We start from the raw sequence: 20,641 nt of genomic DNA on the forward strand, positions 1-20,641 counted from the left end.
CTTGAAAAATTCTAGCAGAGAAACGTTTGAAAAATGTACAGGGTGATCCTTTCCTAAGACACACTTTTAGAGAAAATCGACATATTTTTCCCAGAAATATACCAATATTTTTCCCCATCTAGGTATTTAAAAAAAATTCTCTACCTATTTTGGCTTAATTGGATAGTTTTTTGATAATAATTGGATAATATATTTGGCTTCATTGGAATACTAAGAAGCCTTTAAATTGGAAAAAAATGACGTGTCCAATAAATCACACAAACAGGATTTAAATAAAGTCTTTCATTGAACAAGAATTGACAATCATGGAACCCATAACTAAATGTGGAATGTAATTTAATTTGCAAATATAATTGGAAAAAATTATGCAATAAAACAAAAAAAGAATAAGTGAGAGAAATAGAACTCCTTCAGCAAGTGTAGATCACTACTTACTTTTCAAATTATTTTTAATCCGGACTTATTCTTTTTTTTATTACATAATTTTTTCCAATGATATTTGCAAATTAAATTACATTTCACAATTAGATATGGGTTTTATAATTGTCACTTTTTTTAATGAAATACTTGATTTAAAACCTGTTTGTGTGATTTATTAGACTCGTCATTTTTTTCCAATTTGAAGGCTTATTAGCATTCCAATTAAGCCAAAATTATTATGCAATTATTACAAAAAAATATCCACTTAAGCCAAAATAGGTAGACAATTTTTTTAGAAATAAAAATTAATTGAAATTCTACGGGCTACCTAGGTGTGAAAAAATATTGGTATGTCTCTGGGAAGAAGTTTTCGATGACGTTATTAACGGCATTTTTTAATTTATTAAATTTTTTTGTTTTCGCTGAAACTCTACCTTAGAGCGTCACATTTGAGACCCTAGATTTGGAATTTAATTATCAGTTTTCGTTTTGGCACAGTAGACCTTGGGCGTCAAGTGTGAATCACCCTGTACACAAAAACTGAATAATCTTGACTAGACCACTCTTAATCTCCTAGACGGTAAATGACACATTTTTTACCCTTTGGACTTTGCCAAGGGACCTACAGTTCCTCCCAATTGTTTGAAACTTTGAACACTTACATTTATAACGGTGTCTTTTCCCCCAATGAACGAAATACCAAGGGCCTCATCGTTGGTATTTATTTCAATCACAGTATCTCTCCCTGGGACTATCGAACAGGATAAGGGATCCGCTGGAGGTTCTAAATAGAGAATTATTTCGCTTTAATTTACAATAGAATAATCGATTTTCAACGTTTTACTTGTACCTTACGCATATTTGCCAAATCATAATCAAGAGTAAGTCCTAACTTACCAGGTACAGGTGTAGTAGGCCTAGAAGGCGTTGTAGGAGTTTTCAAAGTGGCCTTTCCCACGTCTTCAGCATTTGGTTGCGATGGAGGCGTGGGGGTGACGGCTCGAGCTTGGTCTTTTTTGCCAGGCTTTGAGACGACTAATGTCACGAGCCCTTCGGTTCTTTTAAGCAAGTTTGCAGCCTGGAAACAAACAGGAAATTTAAACATTTTCTTTGCAAATGCGCTTTGAATAGAAAAGGAGGAAAACAGCCACTATTCGGGAAAAATACACGCTCGTCCAGTTACAGTACCATTAGGACACATCTTGGTTGGTCGACACGCAATCGAAATGCTACAAAATCCAACAGGTTAAGCTCCCGCACGTCTACAGCTTCCCGAGAGCAACAAATTTGATCGTTGCGCGCATTCATTTAATTATTCTGCTTATCTCTTTATCTCTAGATTTCGTTTAACACTAATAAATTAATGATGAAGGGGGTTCGCTTATTGGTTTACACATTAAAGCGGGGCGATTCGTGAAATCATCTATTCACTGACTCTCAATGAGTAAAGAGAAGTTTACAGGGCCTCATTAGGCATTTAAGCGGTGTAACCCGCTTAATTAATCAGCATAAGAAAAAGGCCAAAAAGCTAAAAATCGATAATGTTTCTCGTTATTTTTCTGTTTGGAAAGTCATCAAGTTTTCATCTAGTTTGGGATAGCTAGTTGTTATTGCAACTTTTCCTGAATTTTTATGCGACTTTTTACTGTTAGAGAATTTCTTGAATGCTATTAAACATATGGGTATAACACAAATAACAATTTAGATAAATATATTAAGGGGAATTTATCGGAAGAAAAATAGATATGAAGACACTACTCTCAAAAACTCATACAGTGTTCAAAAGGAATATTGTTAGCTGGCTTTACAATATTTGCAAAAGTAACAAAACTTACCGTATCATAGCTGGAGCCCACTAGAGAGTCTTTATTGACCGCCAGGATCATTTCTCCAATTTCAAGGCCAGCCTTCAAAACAAAGAACACATTGAGGCAAACAAAAATAAAACCATTACAAAACAACTACAACTAGAACTAAAGCTACTATGCTACTGGCATGCCATGTACCTCTGTCCAACAAGAGACGTTTTGCTACTGTGCATTTGTACTTGATAAAACCGGGTTTCCCATCAAACATGCAAGAAGAATCAACAAATAAACTTTTAAAAATAATTTGGTTGCTACAATATGGTGCACATAACTAAATTATAAATTTCCCAGCTAATAAGATAAGGCGGAAACTCGTAACGTTCAAGCGGGGTGCTTTAATGATCCAGCTCATATGGATGGTTTAAATTGGATTTTGAATGGATGATTGTCGGCTTTGCACTAAAATATCGCATACCTCTTCTGCAGCGCTGCCTCGTTGAATATCTGATATGAATATGCCTTGTCCAACTTCGGCATGTTTGCCTTCTATTATCATAATACCCAAACTCGGACTTGTCTGCTCCACAAATAATACAATAATTAACCAAAAAGAAAAAATTACTGCTAAATAATAAACACAATTAGAATTTGCGTTAAATTCTATGTTAAAACATCTGCAAGTTTGAATAACAACGCTTGCCAACTTTTAAATATTATGTAAAAACAAAACTGTTCATTACAAGTAAAATAACTAAAATCCGTACTTAGACAATGTACGAATTTGCAAACACCCACCTTTTTAATAGCCAATGTTCGGACATTTGGATAGGTGGCACTGAAATGTTCTTCTGATATCTGAAAAAAATGATAGAAACACCATTATAACTCAACTTAATTGAGTAAGCATTGAAATGACAGAAATAAATTCGACTTTGAATGCATCATTATCAAGTAACTATAGACATAATTTGGTTCAAGCGAAGGTTTTTGTCGGCAATTCATCAGGTATTGCCATAAGAACTATGACATCAGTTATATAATTCGCCAAATTATAATGTTCTGACTTGAAATAAATGGGTTTTATTGTTTAAACTTTTAAGGCTGATCCAGATAAAAGATAATTTACTGTAAATTTATGCAATTTTGCATCTGGGGATATAAAGTCGAGTTTTAGTAGTTAGCGAGCTTGGGGGAGACGGGACTTGCATAAAAATCAAATATAATGCATTAAATCCAAAAGTCTTAATAGAAAATTTGATATGGTAGTTAATGGGTTCTACATCCGATATGATTTATTTATTGAAAGTATTTCCATAATAAAAATTATAAAAAGATGAACTTGCCTTCAATTGTGCCTGTCTCGTTCGTTTCGACAGTAGAAATATCTCCAGTATTCTTTTAACCCGAACAATGTAATATAATTTTGACATCATTTCTTATATTGGACCATTAATAACTTTTTAAGCAACCTTAAAAACAAATACACATTTAAACAAGCAAAGGTGGCCTGCATGGCCATTGGCAGGGACTTAGGAGAGCATTCGAAACATTTTGCCAGCGGAAAATTGATTAGTTTTTCACACATTATTGCTTGTCTAGTGCATTCAGCTAAACCATCACTCAGACACTTAAATCATCGCCAAATCATATTGCCAGACGTCTAACACTATGTGATACACAAGAGCGAATATTGGGGTGTTCACATGGAACCTCACGAAAGTGGAAGGTAGAACTAATAAAGCCAACGTAAAACGTGTACTATTTAAATTACTTAACAGGTACGCAATTTAAAACTATACTGTAAGCAATTTTGAAACACATACGACAAGCCAATAAAATACTTTCAGAACATAATTAACAGTTGATTGTAAACATGGAAAAGCTCACATGAGAAAACCACACTAGCACCAATATAATAAACAAGTTGAGGATTTCCCGCGAGAAATTTCAAAAATTCGTACCGACGAAAAGTTTAACAGAAGTAGTTTGCACTACTCGCTCGTCGACCTTCATTACATTATTTGTAATTATCCAATCTAGGTAGATAAGGAAACGAGACTACAGGATGAACACGTTCGATTCGACCCGGCGGACTCTTAAAAGAAAGGACCCAATAACAATATTCTATCTATTATTGGTTATTAGTACCATATGAATAAGTGATTCAACTTCGTACTTATTCCCCTACTACTTCACAATTTACCTAAACTGGTAGAAGCCGAGTGGAAGGGTATAATTAACAATCGATAAGCAGAATTTCCGTCACTAAAAGGTCATCAAATCACCATTTATTTACTACTATTACACGACGCTTCAATTTGTTGTCAATGCTAGAGGGTTTTGTCTCGCTGGCATGGTGCTTAAAATTTCCATAACACCACACTAAGTCATCCATAAGTTCCTTATCTCAATCATTAAATATAATTAATACAAATGAGTTTCTTTTGTCTGTTCCAAAAGTGAACTGATATATTCGCCAGTTCCTTATGTTATGGCAAATTACTTAAATAATCGCATTTGCACTGTGCATTTGCGGTTTTAATCTGCCGATTTCCTTTATTTTCGATAAGTTCTTCACGAATGGCTTTAAATAAATCAAAGTGATTCAAAATTTTTCTACGTTTCTTGATCTCGCCACTCGTTTGCCTGTCGCAAGCCGGCATCAATATAACGTTCAATATTTTCTTTTCCCAAACATCCCATCATAGCAAAATATTAATAATTTCATTCATTCATATCCTCCTTCCCGATTTAGTTTTATCAACCGGATATAGCAAGCCTGCCGAAAGGAAAAATCCGAGCAATGGATCCGGAAAGCTTATATATTTTTGTCAGTTTTGCTGTGTTAAAAGCCCGAAGATTTAAATTGGCCTGCTTGGTTATTCTAATCCGGCTTGAGCGATTTAGGAACGTAACAAGCCGTTAATTCTGTTTATATTATTGAATGCTGTGTAAATAAATTGAGGGTGTGATTAAAATTGTGTTGTTTGCGCGGATGCACATTGAAAAAAAATACCGTGCATGTGTTCTTGAACCTATTGAAACATACCAGGCGGCAATATAAATGTGAAATACTATAAATAAATAGCAATAGTTACTATGTGGTCTCGAACAAACGTGTTTTAAAAAAAACGACTTTATTGAAGCGAGTACAGGATGAGAATGACTATAATCTTGGGCTTGCATGTTAAGGAAAACAATCTTAAACAATAGACACTAAGATGCTGAATTGCGTCTGGCTGAAATGCAGTCTTAGTGATAAGGCGATTGTAACTCAATATAGCCAACAAAAAAATTGAAACTCTACTGGCCGAAAAGAACTAATTTCCTGGCTTTTCGTCAGCACGAACGGCATCCTTAGAGGCGTTTTGCTCGAAATCTTACTCTGGAAATTTTCTTCCTGACGTTTCGCAAGCACAAGTGATTTGCATCTTCAGAGGTGGTGGCTATGAACAGCGTAAGATTTCGAGCAAAATAACCCTGAGGATGTAAGTCACTCGTGCTTACAAACGTCAGGAAAAAAAATCTAATCGACACATTTGCTAGTTACATGTATTGTTGGAGATGTAAAATTTGGCAAACAGTTACAACCGCTTGAGTTTGACTTAATGCACTATAAAGGAAACCTTCATGGTAATTTGTCGTTCTTTATAGACACGGGATTGTATTTTAATATGATGTGTATGTGTGTTTTACATTTTACAGTATGTTCAACAAATTAGCATTATCACGGGTATTCCGTGTTTTATCGAGTGTGTTTATTCGAATGCTTAGAAGTATAAATAGGGTTTTAATGAAACAAAGATATGTTGTAAAAGGTGTTTATTAACTTTTTTAGCAAGAAGTGGATACCGCGTGATTTGCCGTAGATAAACTGGTACTAGATTTGAGTGTTAGAGATGTGAGATAAAGTTGAATAAGAGTGTTGATATTCTGCAATTGAGAGTTTATTCCCATTTTTTTTAAGCTTGAAAGTTAGTAACAGAATAAACTGAAACACACGCGATTTTTAGCAGCAACTTTACGTAAAAAACCAAACAAAATCACTAGTTCTAATGCAGAAGCAAGCAGAGCAGCTGAACATTTCAATCGGACCAAAACATGCAATGTATTACTTTAAAAGCAAGAAAAAGCGTTCAATCCGAAAGTAAGAAAAATGTGCGATTTTCGAAATAATTGGATCAAAAGTGTTTCATGAAAAATACAGTAATTAATATTTTTCTATAATTCTGTGAAAGAAAATTGTGGAGGTATGCCAAAAGCTCGTATTGTGACGATTATACGCAGAACATTTGACTTAGTTTGGAAGAAAACTTCCATCAGACAAGCAACGAGCAAGGAAAACTTTATTTGGAACATTTCCCGCCAGCCGTTTGAGATCCAAAAAGTTTTATACAAATTAAAATTACCGCTGCAAAAGCTCTAAGAACATTATTTCCGTGGGTGCTTCGAAGTTTGTGAAGCGAAATGAAGCTTTGCTCATCTTACGTAAAATTGCAACATATCACACAAAAGAACCATTAAGAACGAATAAATAATATAAAAATAGACGAATTAATAAATAACTTAACATTTTCAAGCAGGGAATGAGAAACAAATTCTACTAGACATAATTATCGAAAATGAAGCTTGGATTCGTACTGCGTTGAACTAGGTGAGGAGCTTTAGCAAGCAAGAAGTTGAGAGTCAATTTTAAACATTTTCATATTTTCAACGTCAATACAAAACTCGGAAAAATAAAAGAATACAGAAGTATACCAATTCAATGGCAAAAGAACCAATGTCTTTATTTCGGTGTAAAAATTAATCACAAGGTATTTAGTTTGCAAGCGATTTAAAAACAGAGGAAACTATGAATGCAGCGAAAAAAACACGAAAATCTGAAAGCAATGAAAAACTGTTCTGAAAAAACAGTAAGAAATTTCGAGCGCACTTCAAACAAGGATCACTTTAAAGCGGCGTCTCTGGATTTTCTTTCTCAATTTTCGGAAAAATTAAATTGAAAACATTTTTACCGAATTCCTACTTTCGCTACATTGAACAAATTCAGGATAAACCATTTCCTATTCTTCTTTTAATATACTCATAATGATAACGACAGTCATAAGAAGTTTTAATTATATAAAAATATATATTTTATATAAGTTTTCAATCACAAAATGAACCAATCACCAACCATTCAAAAGCGAAAACGAATGTTTTATTAATTTTCATTTTATAAATATATTACTCATACACACAGCTGTGTATTTGGGAAAACAGTTGAACCTTTATGGTTCAACTGTTGAAATTCGATCTTCAACTGTTAATATCTTCTAGAAATTTTCGAAAAAAAAATTTCAATATTTTTCTGGTACTTCCCAAGGTAGTCTCCTTATCCCCCCTTAAAAGGAATGACGCCAATTTTGAATCACCCTGTATAAGGAGCAAACTTCACATATGGAGTCGGTATCTTAAAATATCCATAAAACCTGAGAATTTTGGTTTTAAAGTACACATTGCTAAAGCAGAGTGCCAGGATTTTGCCAAACGGAAAAGGAAAAATAAACCAGCCAAATTAACTTCCTAAAGCAAATAAGTCCAAAGAATAAGACTTAAAAGTAAATAGAAAACTTTATGGAATTGGCCCGAAGATCCCTCAACCGTCGTATGGACATGGATTGATATTTGTGGCAAAATAATGAGTATAAGTCGAAGAAAAATCCTCTAATCCTCTAAAGGAAGACATAAAAATCAGATTTCTCCGAAAATTTTGAAATTCAACTACCAACATCGTGGCGTGTAGCAACAAATTGACAAAAAACAACTTACCTCTTCTGCAAGTGAAACTGGAAACTGAGTGATTGGTTTAACGGCAATATCATCGACGGCAGCTTTTCGCCTAAAAAACAAAAACTAAAATAGAACAGGAAATCAAAGAAAAAAGCTGAAAACTAGTACCGAAATGCAAACAATTGGCGACGACAAACAAGGGTGAGCATTGATTAACCCACAGAAGCAACTAACATCATTACGAATAATACCAGGTAATTGTTATCAATTATATTAACTGGATGGGGAAAAAACCTGCCGCACAAAACCAACGACACACTAGAGTAACACGACTACTCGTTCTCAAAAAAAGAAATGTATATTATGTTAAAATATTTGAACTTTGACTGTGCTGAGGTTCCCGGATCTTTCACAGACCTCTAATTGCAATGAAAAATCGCGCAAAATTCAGTCAAATAAACGCGACACTTGAGCGCAAACCCTCCAAATTGAAATTCAAATATAAAGGAAAATACTACAGAAAACAGCGTTTTAAAAAAACATGCATCAAAGTCGGAAATAAAACATAAAAAGTAAACAAACCCATCTGGTTAATCAAATGACCGATGACAATTTTCAGCGTTGCCAGTTCAATCATAGAAGAAGAAGAAATAAATTGATAGAGAAAGAAGATACATAATTAAGAATTTACAAAGAAATTGAAAATATTTTTTATTAAGGTTGGAAGGGATTAACAAAAAACAGAAAAAATATTTTAATAACCGGTGAAAACAATTTGAAAATGGTTTTAGACTCCTGTAAGAGCAAATTTCTATCTATTCTAGTAGGCGTTTGATTAATATGCGTTCATTTTTCTATTCATTATTATTTCATGTTTTCATTCTTCTGCATATTGCTTACTTATACTTGAAGTTTTTCGACTAGTTGTTATTGCCTACTAGACTTTTTTGGTGGTTTATTTGTTTTTGTGTAAAGGATTTTCAGTTGAGTACTTTTATATAAAAGTTGTATATTAAGTATAAAAAGATTTGAGATTTTGCAAAAAGCGAATATTTTTCGAAGGGCGTGCTGTAAATCCACCGATTGTTAAATTCAATTAAAAAATCGCCCACTTATTTGAGGAACACCTTGTATAAATATGGAGATTTTCGTAATTTTCTTGCTAAGTAAGTCTGGGCACGTTTTCATAAAATCTCCACGGGTTTTAATTATCTGGTGTTTACTGCATTAGAGATTATCTCCGGATTATCTTAGGATCATTTCAGACTGATTAAAGTTATGTTGTGGCGCAATCATTGTTTGTAGCGATTGCTTGAAAATGAGTGATTTCTGAGGTTTCTGCTTTCATATATGGCAGCTTTGGAAAAACAATAAGAAAAGCAAACACAGCATTAAAATGACGAGATCAGTTTACGGTCTAATTTATAAAAGTCTTGAAATTAAAAAGTGAATTTTTGCTTGAGAACAATTAAGGCCCTAAAATGTATTCATATTCAAGACTTCTAACGTTTAGTATTCTTACTAAAGTATGATTACTTGGTTTTTTACAATCTGGTCTAGTGAGTATGAATAGTGCTACAAATTTGCGAATTTTCGAATTTCTTGACGTGCACAATTAATTCTGGGCTAATCAATTGATCAAAAGGGCGTATCTGGAAGAAGAATAATAAGAAACAATTACCAATCCAGGCAATGAAATAAGGACTGGAAAAATAACCAAAAACAAAAATTTCCAAACATTTAAAGGGTTGGGTTACAGCACCTCACCTTAGTAATTGGTCTCTCCTGAGGGTGACACATTTATTAAAAGAAAAATTAATTATTATTGCAGCTCGCCGCTCTATTAAAATTTTAAGGCCAAATTTAAGGTTTATGAGAATTTCAAAGAGTTTATAAAAGAAAAATAGACTTTAAATTGAAAATAAACTCAAGTTGGAGTTGGAAAAGTTTCATTTTATGCTTAATTAATGTTATTGGATGTTAATAGAAAAAGTAGAAAGTTAGAGGAGATCTTAATGAGATTATATAACGAAAAATTGGAGTGTAAAGCTTATTTAATTAAATAAAATTGGGTGAGAACAATATTAAAAAATAATTTTTAACAAAGATTTGGCAGAATGTGTAGCCGATAACGTATATTTTAATGTTGTTTTTTTTAAAATAAAATATTATTCTTTTTCTAACAATTTTCTTGTTATTGAAAAGTCGGAATTGCTTTCACAAAATTAGTTCTTGAAAATAAATATTAAAAATAAGTAGAAAGCTTCAGAATAAAGTCAAATAAAACCAGGAACCAAGAATTCTTAACGAGTTCACTTACATCCAACCTTCCAGGAAATTTTACATCAACTCCTGGGAATAGCAGTGTTAAAACCTGACGGAACTTGGTACTGGATTAAGGGGTTGCATTTCAGAATTCATCTAAATACTTTTCTTTTTCTAATGAGTTCAGTAGTTTTTTGAAAGGCGCGTTGGCAAGCGAAACTAACTTATTATTTTTGCTTACTTCACAAGTGAATATCAGATGTAGAAGTGGACTACTATCAGGATTTATCGACTAATCCTGATAATTAAATTCTAATAAATTTGATAGGAAAATATTGATCTTTACGTGGCGTCCTAATCAAGTTTAGTTCTAGCAGTTGAAGCTGGAATATTTACAGAATTTCGATCAAATACGCACCATGTTATTAATAGATAAAACCAGCAAGGCAATATAAAGTCTACTAGCGAAAAATTGGTACGTTACCTTAAAATAATGACTTTAAAAACAGGTCCTGTTAGACCTTTAATAATCGCAGAAGCGTTCAGATGACATCGACCGTGTAGCACAACACCATTGACCTAGAAATCAAGAATAAATGATACTAACCTTTCTTTGACACAACTGAGAAGAAAATTCATAAATTTCAAGTCATATTTTGCACACTTCGAGCGAACATCTCAGGTGAAAAAGCCAACCAACTAAAGGTGTCCCGTTCGCGCGATACTGTTTCGAAACATTATAAATCGCTTCGTCGCATACGGAAATAATAAGTAAATAAAAACATTCAATTATCAGCTGCGCGACTTGGAGTTTGAGTAACAATTATAAAATTACAACCTAATCAGTCGGATTTCACTTTTAAAAGCTGTGGATTTGGAGTTGCGGAATCAGTTTTCGCCCGTACCTTTTAGACTGGCTTTTGCGGTGCCTAAAAATAGTGTCGATTCTTTAGTTTGGTTTATCTTCCCACGCTCAATCGCTAATTTATCTTGGGAAACTCTTAAATATTTCAGAAATTTTTATTTATGCTCTTATAAACAATGATGAGCGAAAAGAGCTAATTTTGCTTTAAATCTCTCCACCTATCACTTTAATATTGGGTGCAGAAAAGCAAAATGTTTAGTAAACTTGTGGTTTAAATAAGAATATTGTCTGAGTTAATTGTGAACAATTTCCAAAATTTTCTGGTTATTAAAGCAGCTGCAATCCAGGGCGAGTCTAACTTCGAATAAATTCTGTAAATCAGACAGATAATTTTATACAKAGTGTTTCAAATTCGAGGTATGGTGACATCTACTGCTGAATATTTCGGAATTCCTGATCGATCTAATGAATAATCTCTAATGTAGCCACTAGACAAATTTTTCCCATTGCAATAGCTTTCCTTACTTACTTCCAAAATTTCGTCGCCGATCTCTACAGATCCTGTTTTGAAAGCGGCTCCATTCGGGTTCAATCCGCAGACAAAAACAGCCATACAGCTTCGATCTCGGTGTCCAGCCAGACTTAGACCCAATCCTCCTGAATCGCGCTCCAATTGCACCATGAGAATGGTATGACCCAGATTTCCGTACTTTTTTTTCACTTTATCTGCAAAGAAAATACCCAGTTTATTGGAAGTATATTTTCAGTTTCACCTAATAGACGTTTTGAGCAAAACACAGAATATGGTCCTAAAGAGGTGAAAGGTTAACGAAAACTTACGGCATGTCAATATTTAAACAGTTCAAATACACCTTAAGGATTTATTGAATCAAATAATAAGTCATCCAGTTCAACCTTTTTTGAAAAGCGTTTTTTGGAACTTTACTCGCATCCTGAATATCTGAAGCCCAAAAATGTTTCTCTGAATATTGTTTGCGACAGCTTCAAAAGACCAATTTATTCAAAGGCTGTTATTGTTGCCTAAAATAAAAGTGCTATTCCTATTCTATAAAACTGCCATTTTTCATAGCGCATATGCCCAATGCAATATTAAACAGAAATTGCCCATTCAGACGAGCGCAAATTGCCATTGTTGGCTGTTATGTAAAATTAATTAAATTAATATTTTATGGATTGTGGAAAATAAATTTCAATTGCGTTGCTTACATTGATAATTCAAATATACCCACTCCCAGCCCTCGCTGCACCAGCACTAAGACTTTTTAAACTCTATTAACTTTGAAATAAATGTTAGCTTCAAAGCACTTTTGCATTTTCACATTTTGCAAAAAAATCCCCCAAAAAATAATACCGATGGTTTCCGATTTTACACGATGGTACTTCTTCTAGATGCCATGAAGTAACTTGTAAAGTCTCACTTTATCAACTCACCAAGTTCATATTCCGTCTCCTGGTCTTCTGCTATGGGTTCCATGATTCCATGGTCGCACAAGAAACATAATCGGTGGCACTACCGAGGTAACACATTGCTTTTAGGAGCGTGAGCACCCATCATCAGGTATATCGAATCGAAATTGTTCGCCAGTACTTGGCTTAGAAACGTTTTGAAATCGCCTTTGTGAATTTCAATGTTGTGCGAATAGCTCCAGCTGATCATTTTACGCATTATTATACTGTGGAAGTTTTTGCGACACGGTGTCCGAAGAAAATCTGCACGAAAATATTAAGTGCGTTTGATCCATAGAGACAACAAACGTTTTTTCGGGCCAACGTTTTTGGCCTGAAAACGATTTTGAAACGTTTGGTTTGTGTTAGCGTTATTTAGTTGATGCGACCTTATGTGTCAAGAGATTTAATAAAAGAAAAAAACCCATTTTCGAATCAAATGTGTTTGAGTTGGGGAAAAGCTTCTGAATTACGCTTTAATCTTTTGATAAGTCAATACTAAGCAATGCAAAAAAAGTGTCATTAAAAGCTAAATATGCATAGAAAAACAAAACGGTTTTCAGGCCAGATTCTCAAGGATTTTTAATTCGAATTTTTTTTTTAAATTATTAATTCCAGTGCTACTCGTATCGACTGACGCAAGCGACAACGCTGAAATTGTGTTTTTGCGGAACAAGAAGGTATCAGTTTAAGAAAATATTTCATTTATTTCTGCCACTTCAAACCAAATGTAGAAGGCCAAAATTCAATATTTAAAAATATATTTAAAACACCAAATACATGTAGGAGTAAACTCGCAACACCAGAACCTCATGACGGAATTGAAATTGCAAAAAATGTAATACCTATATTAAATTCCTTGTGAGTGTAATAAATGTTTTACTGGGAAAACTTCTACACCATTAAATAAACGAATAAAAGAACATCAATCATTTATTTAAAATAGTGAATTTCATGAATCATACATACGCCAACATGAATTTCATAATTTCCACAACATACAATGGGATGTTTTATCGGTTTTCGCAAAGAAACCATTAGCAAAATTAAATAAAAGACTTTTTAAACAATTCATTGCATGTAAATAGATCATTAGCTTCGTGTTCACTTGTTTGACTTGTAAATCTTGAGTGAACTTCAGACAAAGATAAAGACGACAAAATTTGATTTTTAAACAATGAATGCAATTCAACTTTATATTTTATTTCCTTTTAAAACTTTTTTACCTAAAAAAACAAACCTGATCATGATGACAAAAAATCTGATCTGCTGATTTGATTCTAAATAATTTCTAACAATCGAAATTTTTTACATATTGTCGATGACTGGAAAGGAAGACTGTTAGGTGTGTTCTCTCCTTATTCATCAGCCTGCTATATGAGATCCAATAATTGTTTCAAGCAACGAAAACTGACGAAAAATGTGAAATGTAGTTTCGAAGTGAACTTGGGCTGTTTTTGAGATACAATTCTAAATATAAGGAGACGATTTCGATGTTTTATCGATTTTGGCAAAGAAACCATTGGCAAAATTAAATAAAGGGGGTTTTCAGAAAATAATTGCATATAAATAGGTCAGATGCTTCTTGTTCACTTGGTTAATCTGGAATCTTGAGTAAACTCAATACACATTCATCAGATTCTATTTTCTTTTTATTTTTAAATATTTCTTCTGATGGGAAAAAACATATCTGAATTGCTGTGGAAAAGCTTATGATTTTTGTCCTATAATCCAACATATATCCAACAATTTAAAAAGTTTGTTAGAATCCAGATATTCCTGAAAATGAAGTTGTGTGTTTTTTTTTCAGCATCAGTCTGCTATACCTATAAGATTCAATAATTTCTGATGATTGAAATGAATTGAAATGAGGTTACGAATTGAACTAGGACTGTTTTGTGATAAATTGCGCGGTTTTGGGACAACATTCTAAATGTAATAAGATTGATAGATTGCATGCATTGATAGCATATATTTCCTTGCTTTGGAAACTCATTGGAAAAACTAAACTTGGAAATTCTCAATTCTCCTCTATTGATTGAAGTGAATTTATTGTCAAATATAGAAAATGTTTGTACCTAGAGTGCGAACAAAATATCTCTGTTGCTAACATGGCAGCTAAACGAAAGCATTTTTGCGACACATTCTTGAAAACTGTCCGCTGAGCGAACACAGTCTTCACGAGAAAGCACACTTGACCCATTTTCTGGTCCAGAAGGCACCATCCAGTTTTCCTTATGTTTTCTACACTTGAAGCCGCGTATTTGCTGCATCGGAGCATAAAAATGTAAAATTCTGCAAACAGAAGACCCACGTGTGCGGTTTGATTTATTCCTGACTTCCTAGAAAACATTTGTTTGAACAATAGAATAGACGTTTAAGAGTTTAGATGCAAATTTCTTGTGTTAACTAACTTTTTTATGCCTGCCTTCATTTCGGGGTGTAGCTTCGATGAAATTTTAAACCCTTTCCCGTCTTATTTGGCCGTTTTGCCCTACAAGGCTACAGAATGCCTACTAAATTATCCAAATGCCCCCAATGAGTGGCTTAATTGATGTTATACAGCAATTAAGTTAAATTAAATTTATTTCCCGCTAGCTAAAGTAAGAGGGAGCAGTCGCTAGTTTCAAATTTGGAATTATTTTTCATGAATGAGAAACTTGCAAACGAATCAGTGCAAAAGCCTTCTGAATTCTGACCTATTTTCGAAATGCTGTAGCTGAACACGGAGACTCCGAGCTGAAAGTTCCTTGTTTAAACTTTGCAGAAAATACAATCCTGATGCCTTTAGAGCGCATTATAGCATCGCAATGCTATTACGCTTTTATTAAATGCAAAGCATTCATTTAAAATTTACTTCGTCAAGACGTTTCTAGCCAATTTGCTTAACTAATTCCATAAGCCGATTAATTGTCAGATTTTCATTGTACGGTTTTCGAATTGAAAATCTTTTCATTAATTTATCTAAATACGGACGGGAAATTTTTTTAATTGTTCAATTACGCTTTGAAGACGATCCACGAATCTTTAGGGATAAATCCGAATTAGAGTGGCGCGATTTCCCTGAAATCGTGTTCATTTTGGACCAAATTTAATTTGCAAGTCATACTACTCGGTTGGGTATTTCAGCCACATTTTATGTTAGCAATACGCTAAAAGTTAATTTTAATTGTATATACTTTCCTGACTGTGTTTCAATCCCAAATCAAATTCATTTCTGGGTTTCAGTCATTTATTGTCTCCATTAACCAATCAAAATACGTTTCAGTGTATTTTGATTGATAAATAGAGACAATAAATGACTGAAACCCAGAAATAAATTTGATTTAGAGTTAATTTTAATGCATTTTCGGTTTATCATAAGCTTTCAGTTGATCACGAAAACGTATAATCTTTTTTAAAGAATGCACAGACACGAAATATCCACGAGTTAATAAAGCCAAGCAAAAAATGAAATAGATAATGGGTTTTCGGTGTATTTATTTACAGCGAAACCACATAATGTGAAAAACATCTCTGTGTTATATATAATATATCTAGGCTTTGAAAGACGCGTCGGTTTGAAAGCAGTGCATAAAAAAATGGTAAATGGCTACATTCCTGAAAAGAAAACCCGTTAATCATCCAAATAAAAAGCTTTACTTTATGGCAGATTTGAGTCGACCTATTTCAGGATAGTAAAAAAATAAACGGTTTCTCAATGAAATTGATGATGAACTACCTTTGCCAAAAACAACAGATAAAAACTGAATCTCATTCAATAGGAACACTTTGGTTTCACTCCGTGTAAAAACCGATAACAATGAAACATTGCAGAGGATAATTGCTGTCGCACCAGTATAATATGGTCGTTTAAGAGGGAGCGCATATAAATCACATGCATTCCTGCAATAGCCAGAAATTTATTCGAAAATTGAAATGACCGGATTCTGGGAGCATTGCTCGACCAATCCGCGTCACCCGGTAACCTATAACATTTGGAAAATGGGTCACAACCTTCTATCTGGCAAATTGCGCCATCAAACTGTTTATTATACGAAGAGGGTAAGAGGGAAATCTTACATTACAGTTCGAATTTCACTGTTCGGTTTACTTGGAAGTCGTATTTATTAAATCTCAAGGGCTGTTTTTAAGAAGCTGCCACTCTTGGAGCGGCACTAAAAGGGAATAAAAGAGGATACTGCGAACTCCGAGCTTTAAGCACCCGGAGTTTGTTGATGCAGATGATTCGTTTGATGGACATCTAGACTCTACTTACATAAAAGGAATATTTTTGAGCAAATTATTGGTCAGCTGGAGGAAATGCTCCATCAGTTTTCAGTTCTAGAAGTTTTCAAAGCCCCACCAGTCTAGTCAAGGTACCATCAACTATTCAGAATAAATTCATTACCAAACTGTCCAAAAAATATTTTCATGTGCGTTAAATTGGTCCCGCTGGAAGGACCAATTCTTTAACTAAAAAGCTTGTTCACTGTTCGAACGAAACCTGCATTTACTTCAAGCACGTATCAAATTTGGAGCAGCAAAAACACAATTTTTTGAAAAAAAACTATTCCCTATTGGATTGATTTCGTTAAACCGAAGTCTTAAAATACCAATGATTTATCATTATTAATACATATAGAATATGATTGGAAGTCTTTCAATCGATACAAACTGCAGCCCCAATGTTTAGTATTTTGAGTGGCAAACATAATAAATTCGCAGGAACGAAAGAGCGTTCTAGTGTTGAATGAAACATTTCGATTTTGAAGATTGAACTATCAGACACGCGTCACTCGCAGAACGCAGTAAGCAAATATTAAATGCTTGCAGATATTTAAATAAAGTTTAGTTCAAGTAGTAGAAAACATCTCATCTCGCTTGATCGGTATGCTGTAAACATCAAATAAAGATGTTTTTATCTAGATTTTACTGATGTGTGAATTGGTGTTTATTGGATTTTGGCAACGAGGGTTTTAATAGTTCCGAAAAACATCACATTGCTCAAGTAAACGAAATAATAGAACAGATGGATCGAATCAACAGAATTAGATAACGGATGTTAAAAGTTCGCGAAATCCATAAAATGCTTAAATCTACAGGAAATATATTTACAAAAAGAAAAGTTTAAACTTTCGAGCAAAATATCTCTGAGGATGTAAGCCGCTCGTGCCTGGGAAACGTTAAGGCGGAAATTAAAAACAGTTTCAGAAATGGAACCGGTGAAACAAAAGAAATTTTTGGGAAAATAACAGAAGTTTCAACTAATATACCAGGCTGTCCTAAAATTGGATCAAAAATAGTCGTTCCTAGCAGATATTTGTAATTTTTGTCTGCAATTTTGATAAGAACAAATTATATTTTGTTTCTCGTCAACATAACTGGATAATGAGTCAAACTCCAAAGCTTTAACAAAACGGAAACTAATCAAAGTTTTACAACCAGAATGAGCACTTTTTCATTTTTTGAACGTATCAATATTAGGTCTTTAATATGGGCTGGAATAAGGCGTTTATTCCAAAAAAGCATCTAGTTGACGAAAGCGAGTTTGACCAAACCTGTACAGCAAAGCATTTAACAATAAAAAATAAATACGAAAAAGAAAATAGGATAATTTACAAAGCAACGACTTAACAATAATGATCAAAAGGTAATATTTTGACTGCAAATACGCAAATTACTTTGAGCAATTTATCCGCAATTTATCAGGCAAAGCTCGGTGACAATCCGAATCGTATGAGAAGTGAAGCGTTAGAATTTCATATACATGAGAAAACAGACAAACAATAGAAAACGGTACTTTGAGAGAATGCGGCGCTTTCAAGTCTACATGGGAATCCACCTTAAGTTGCTCTTATTTAAATAAAATGTATTTTTCAATATTCATAAAAATTACTTTCACACACAAACACGAATGAATTTAATCAATTTCAATTCTTTCGGTTGTAATTAGAATTACAAATTAGCCACTTTCAGGGTACATTTAGATCGATCCAATTACATAAGTATATTTTTGGATAAAATTCACTTCCCTTCCTAATTAATATTGCAGCAGATAAATTTCGCTTTTTTAGAAAATTAATAATTCCCTTCCATTTTAGACCGAGCCAAAAACATCTGTTTCCCTTGTAGGGTCGGTTTCAATTGCGTTCACTGATGTGAATTTGATGCTCGAGGCAAAATCCAGCTTAATGAATCTACATTCAGTTTGCATTATATTATGAAAAACCGTTCAAAACTCAGTTCGTTGCCATTAAATTCATGAATCCGTTGCTTTATTCAGCTTCGACCTGAAGACGCCATATACATGTTCCTGCCCCGCTTATTATTACGATTTACTATTAGGAGATTTTTCCATTTCAGAATCCTTGTCGAGCACGTAATTAGTGTCATTTCTATTCAGCGAAGAAGTTTGTTTTCTAGGTGCTTTTTATTGGACAAGCAGAAAAGCCGTTCGCAAAGCTTCGAGTATACATTGTGTATTTAAAACATCGGAAAAAATTGTCGAGGGGGATGAATAGAACAAAAGAATATTTTTCTTGGGTTTTAAGGCCATTAAGCTCGGGTGTTCGCAACGGGCATATTTGTCTTGACGTATTTGTTCCAGCAACTTATTCCTGTAGGGAATTGCATGTAGTTGCTCAATGGCAGTGATTTGAAAAAACTTTAATCCATCAACGCAAGTTTCTTGTTGAAGAACAGAAGTAAAATTGATGCAGATTTGGTTCTTCAATGCCTTTAGGACAAAACCCTGATTTTTATTCAGTCGAAGTTGGAAAATCCAGCATCCGCATTTGAGTGCAACGCTCGGGCGGTCAGAGTAACCTGCTAACCTCTAACATTTCGAATTTGGGTCATGACGATTTTGCTCATTTATGGCCGGATGCTGGACTCTTTTTGTTTCGAACATCGACTAACTAGCGCTTTAAAAGCAGCACTTTTCGTACCAGGAAATCCAATGATGAAAATTGCGCTCTAATTTGCCAAATTTTGCTATAGTGTTGGCTTCTTTGACTTTTTGGATGGGATCTTCTATAAACTCTGGTGCTGATGTTAAAGTGAAAATTGAACTAAAAAATGTGATATCACGTTCCTGTGCGAAATATTTAACAAGTTACTAAAAAGGCGCAACCAAAAATTACGCAAATATTTGCGGCAATGACCGCAAAGGACCAAATTTTATGTTTAATATTATTTCCAATTGGATAGCTGTTTTTATCGAAAAATGTATCTTATATTCTTGTCGGAGGTTCTACCAAGTAACTGTTTGCATTTACATTCTCTTTGTCGGGAATAGTTTTTCTGTACTTATTTCAATAATACTGTTGTGACTTTTTCGATATTTTTACTTTTACTTTATGATGATTTAAAATTTCAAATTTAACTTTCCTATGCTCTTGCAATTTTCTTTTAAAGCTAAAAAACGCGATGTCAGCATTTTTTCGTATTCATTTTTGACGCTGAAGCTCAGATAGTGTCCCTCTCGTAATGTACAAAATTACCTAGATCATAATTAAGCAAGAGTTAGAGAAAAATCTCTTAAATATCGATTATTTCCTTAAGGGTTACTTTTACTCTATTGGATCTAAGTGTAATTAATAACATGTTTATGCTCAGCTCTTAGCCGTATCTTTTGTAAGAAACGTGCGAAACCCGGCTATTAATAGAGCAATTACTAGCGCTTAAATTAATCCATTTTCAACAACAGAACGATCAAATACAACGCTCAAAATTGCGTTATTAAGGTTGCAATTAATAACAATCCCAGTTTACCTCTGGCATTCGTTTAGTATTAAAGTGATCTCATTAAGTCAGCTTTACAAATTACCGAAACGGTTGCCTCTGTCTTCCTCTCTCTTAAATTCACTGACAAACCGGTAAAACAATAAATTTATTTTTAGCCCCAAGCAAATAAATAGGACCGTTTTTCCGGAATTTATTTGATTTAGAAGCTATTTTGTGTTTTCCCTGTTAGAGGAAGCCGAACAGTTTTATCGACGCTAAAACGTGTTTCTCTGATACGGTTCAGCTGAAAGCGATGATTGAACCTATATCTTTACTG

General features: G+C 33.8%; 1 protein-coding gene across 4 annotated transcripts in view; it reads right to left on the reverse strand.

Moving 5' to 3' along the window:
• LOC109540469 overlaps positions 1 to 20,641 on the reverse strand; it is an 82,657-nt gene that overhangs the window by 1,447 nt on the left and 60,569 nt on the right. For 2 of the 4 annotated variants that reach the window (XR_007281719.1, XM_048667352.1), the window contains exons 20-27: positions 11,660 to 11,856; positions 10,750 to 10,844; positions 8,040 to 8,109; positions 3,024 to 3,083; positions 2,704 to 2,805; positions 2,256 to 2,327; positions 1,318 to 1,498; positions 1,083 to 1,204 (exon numbers count right to left, since the gene is read on the reverse strand). Coding sequence is in view for 3 of the 4 variants with exons in the window: in XM_048667352.1 (XP_048523309.1) it covers positions 1,083 to 1,204; positions 1,318 to 1,498; positions 2,256 to 2,327; positions 2,704 to 2,805; positions 3,024 to 3,083; positions 8,040 to 8,109; positions 10,750 to 10,844; positions 11,660 to 11,856 (899 nt within the window). In the remaining variant the exon portion in view is untranslated. Of the gene's footprint in view, positions 1 to 1,082; positions 1,205 to 1,317; positions 1,499 to 2,255; positions 2,328 to 2,703; positions 2,806 to 3,023; positions 3,084 to 3,613; positions 3,698 to 8,039; positions 8,110 to 10,749; positions 10,845 to 11,659; positions 11,857 to 20,641 lie in introns of those variants that run through there. The other 2 variants (XM_048667353.1, XM_048667354.1) reach the window with 2 other exon arrangements.

This window comes from Dendroctonus ponderosae, unplaced genomic scaffold, assembly GCF_020466585.1.
Source record: "Dendroctonus ponderosae isolate FM_Combo_2020 unplaced genomic scaffold, Dpon_F_20191213v2 Dpon_F_20191213_6, whole genome shotgun sequence".
Taxonomy (NCBI): domain Eukaryota; kingdom Metazoa; phylum Arthropoda; class Insecta; order Coleoptera; family Curculionidae; genus Dendroctonus; species Dendroctonus ponderosae.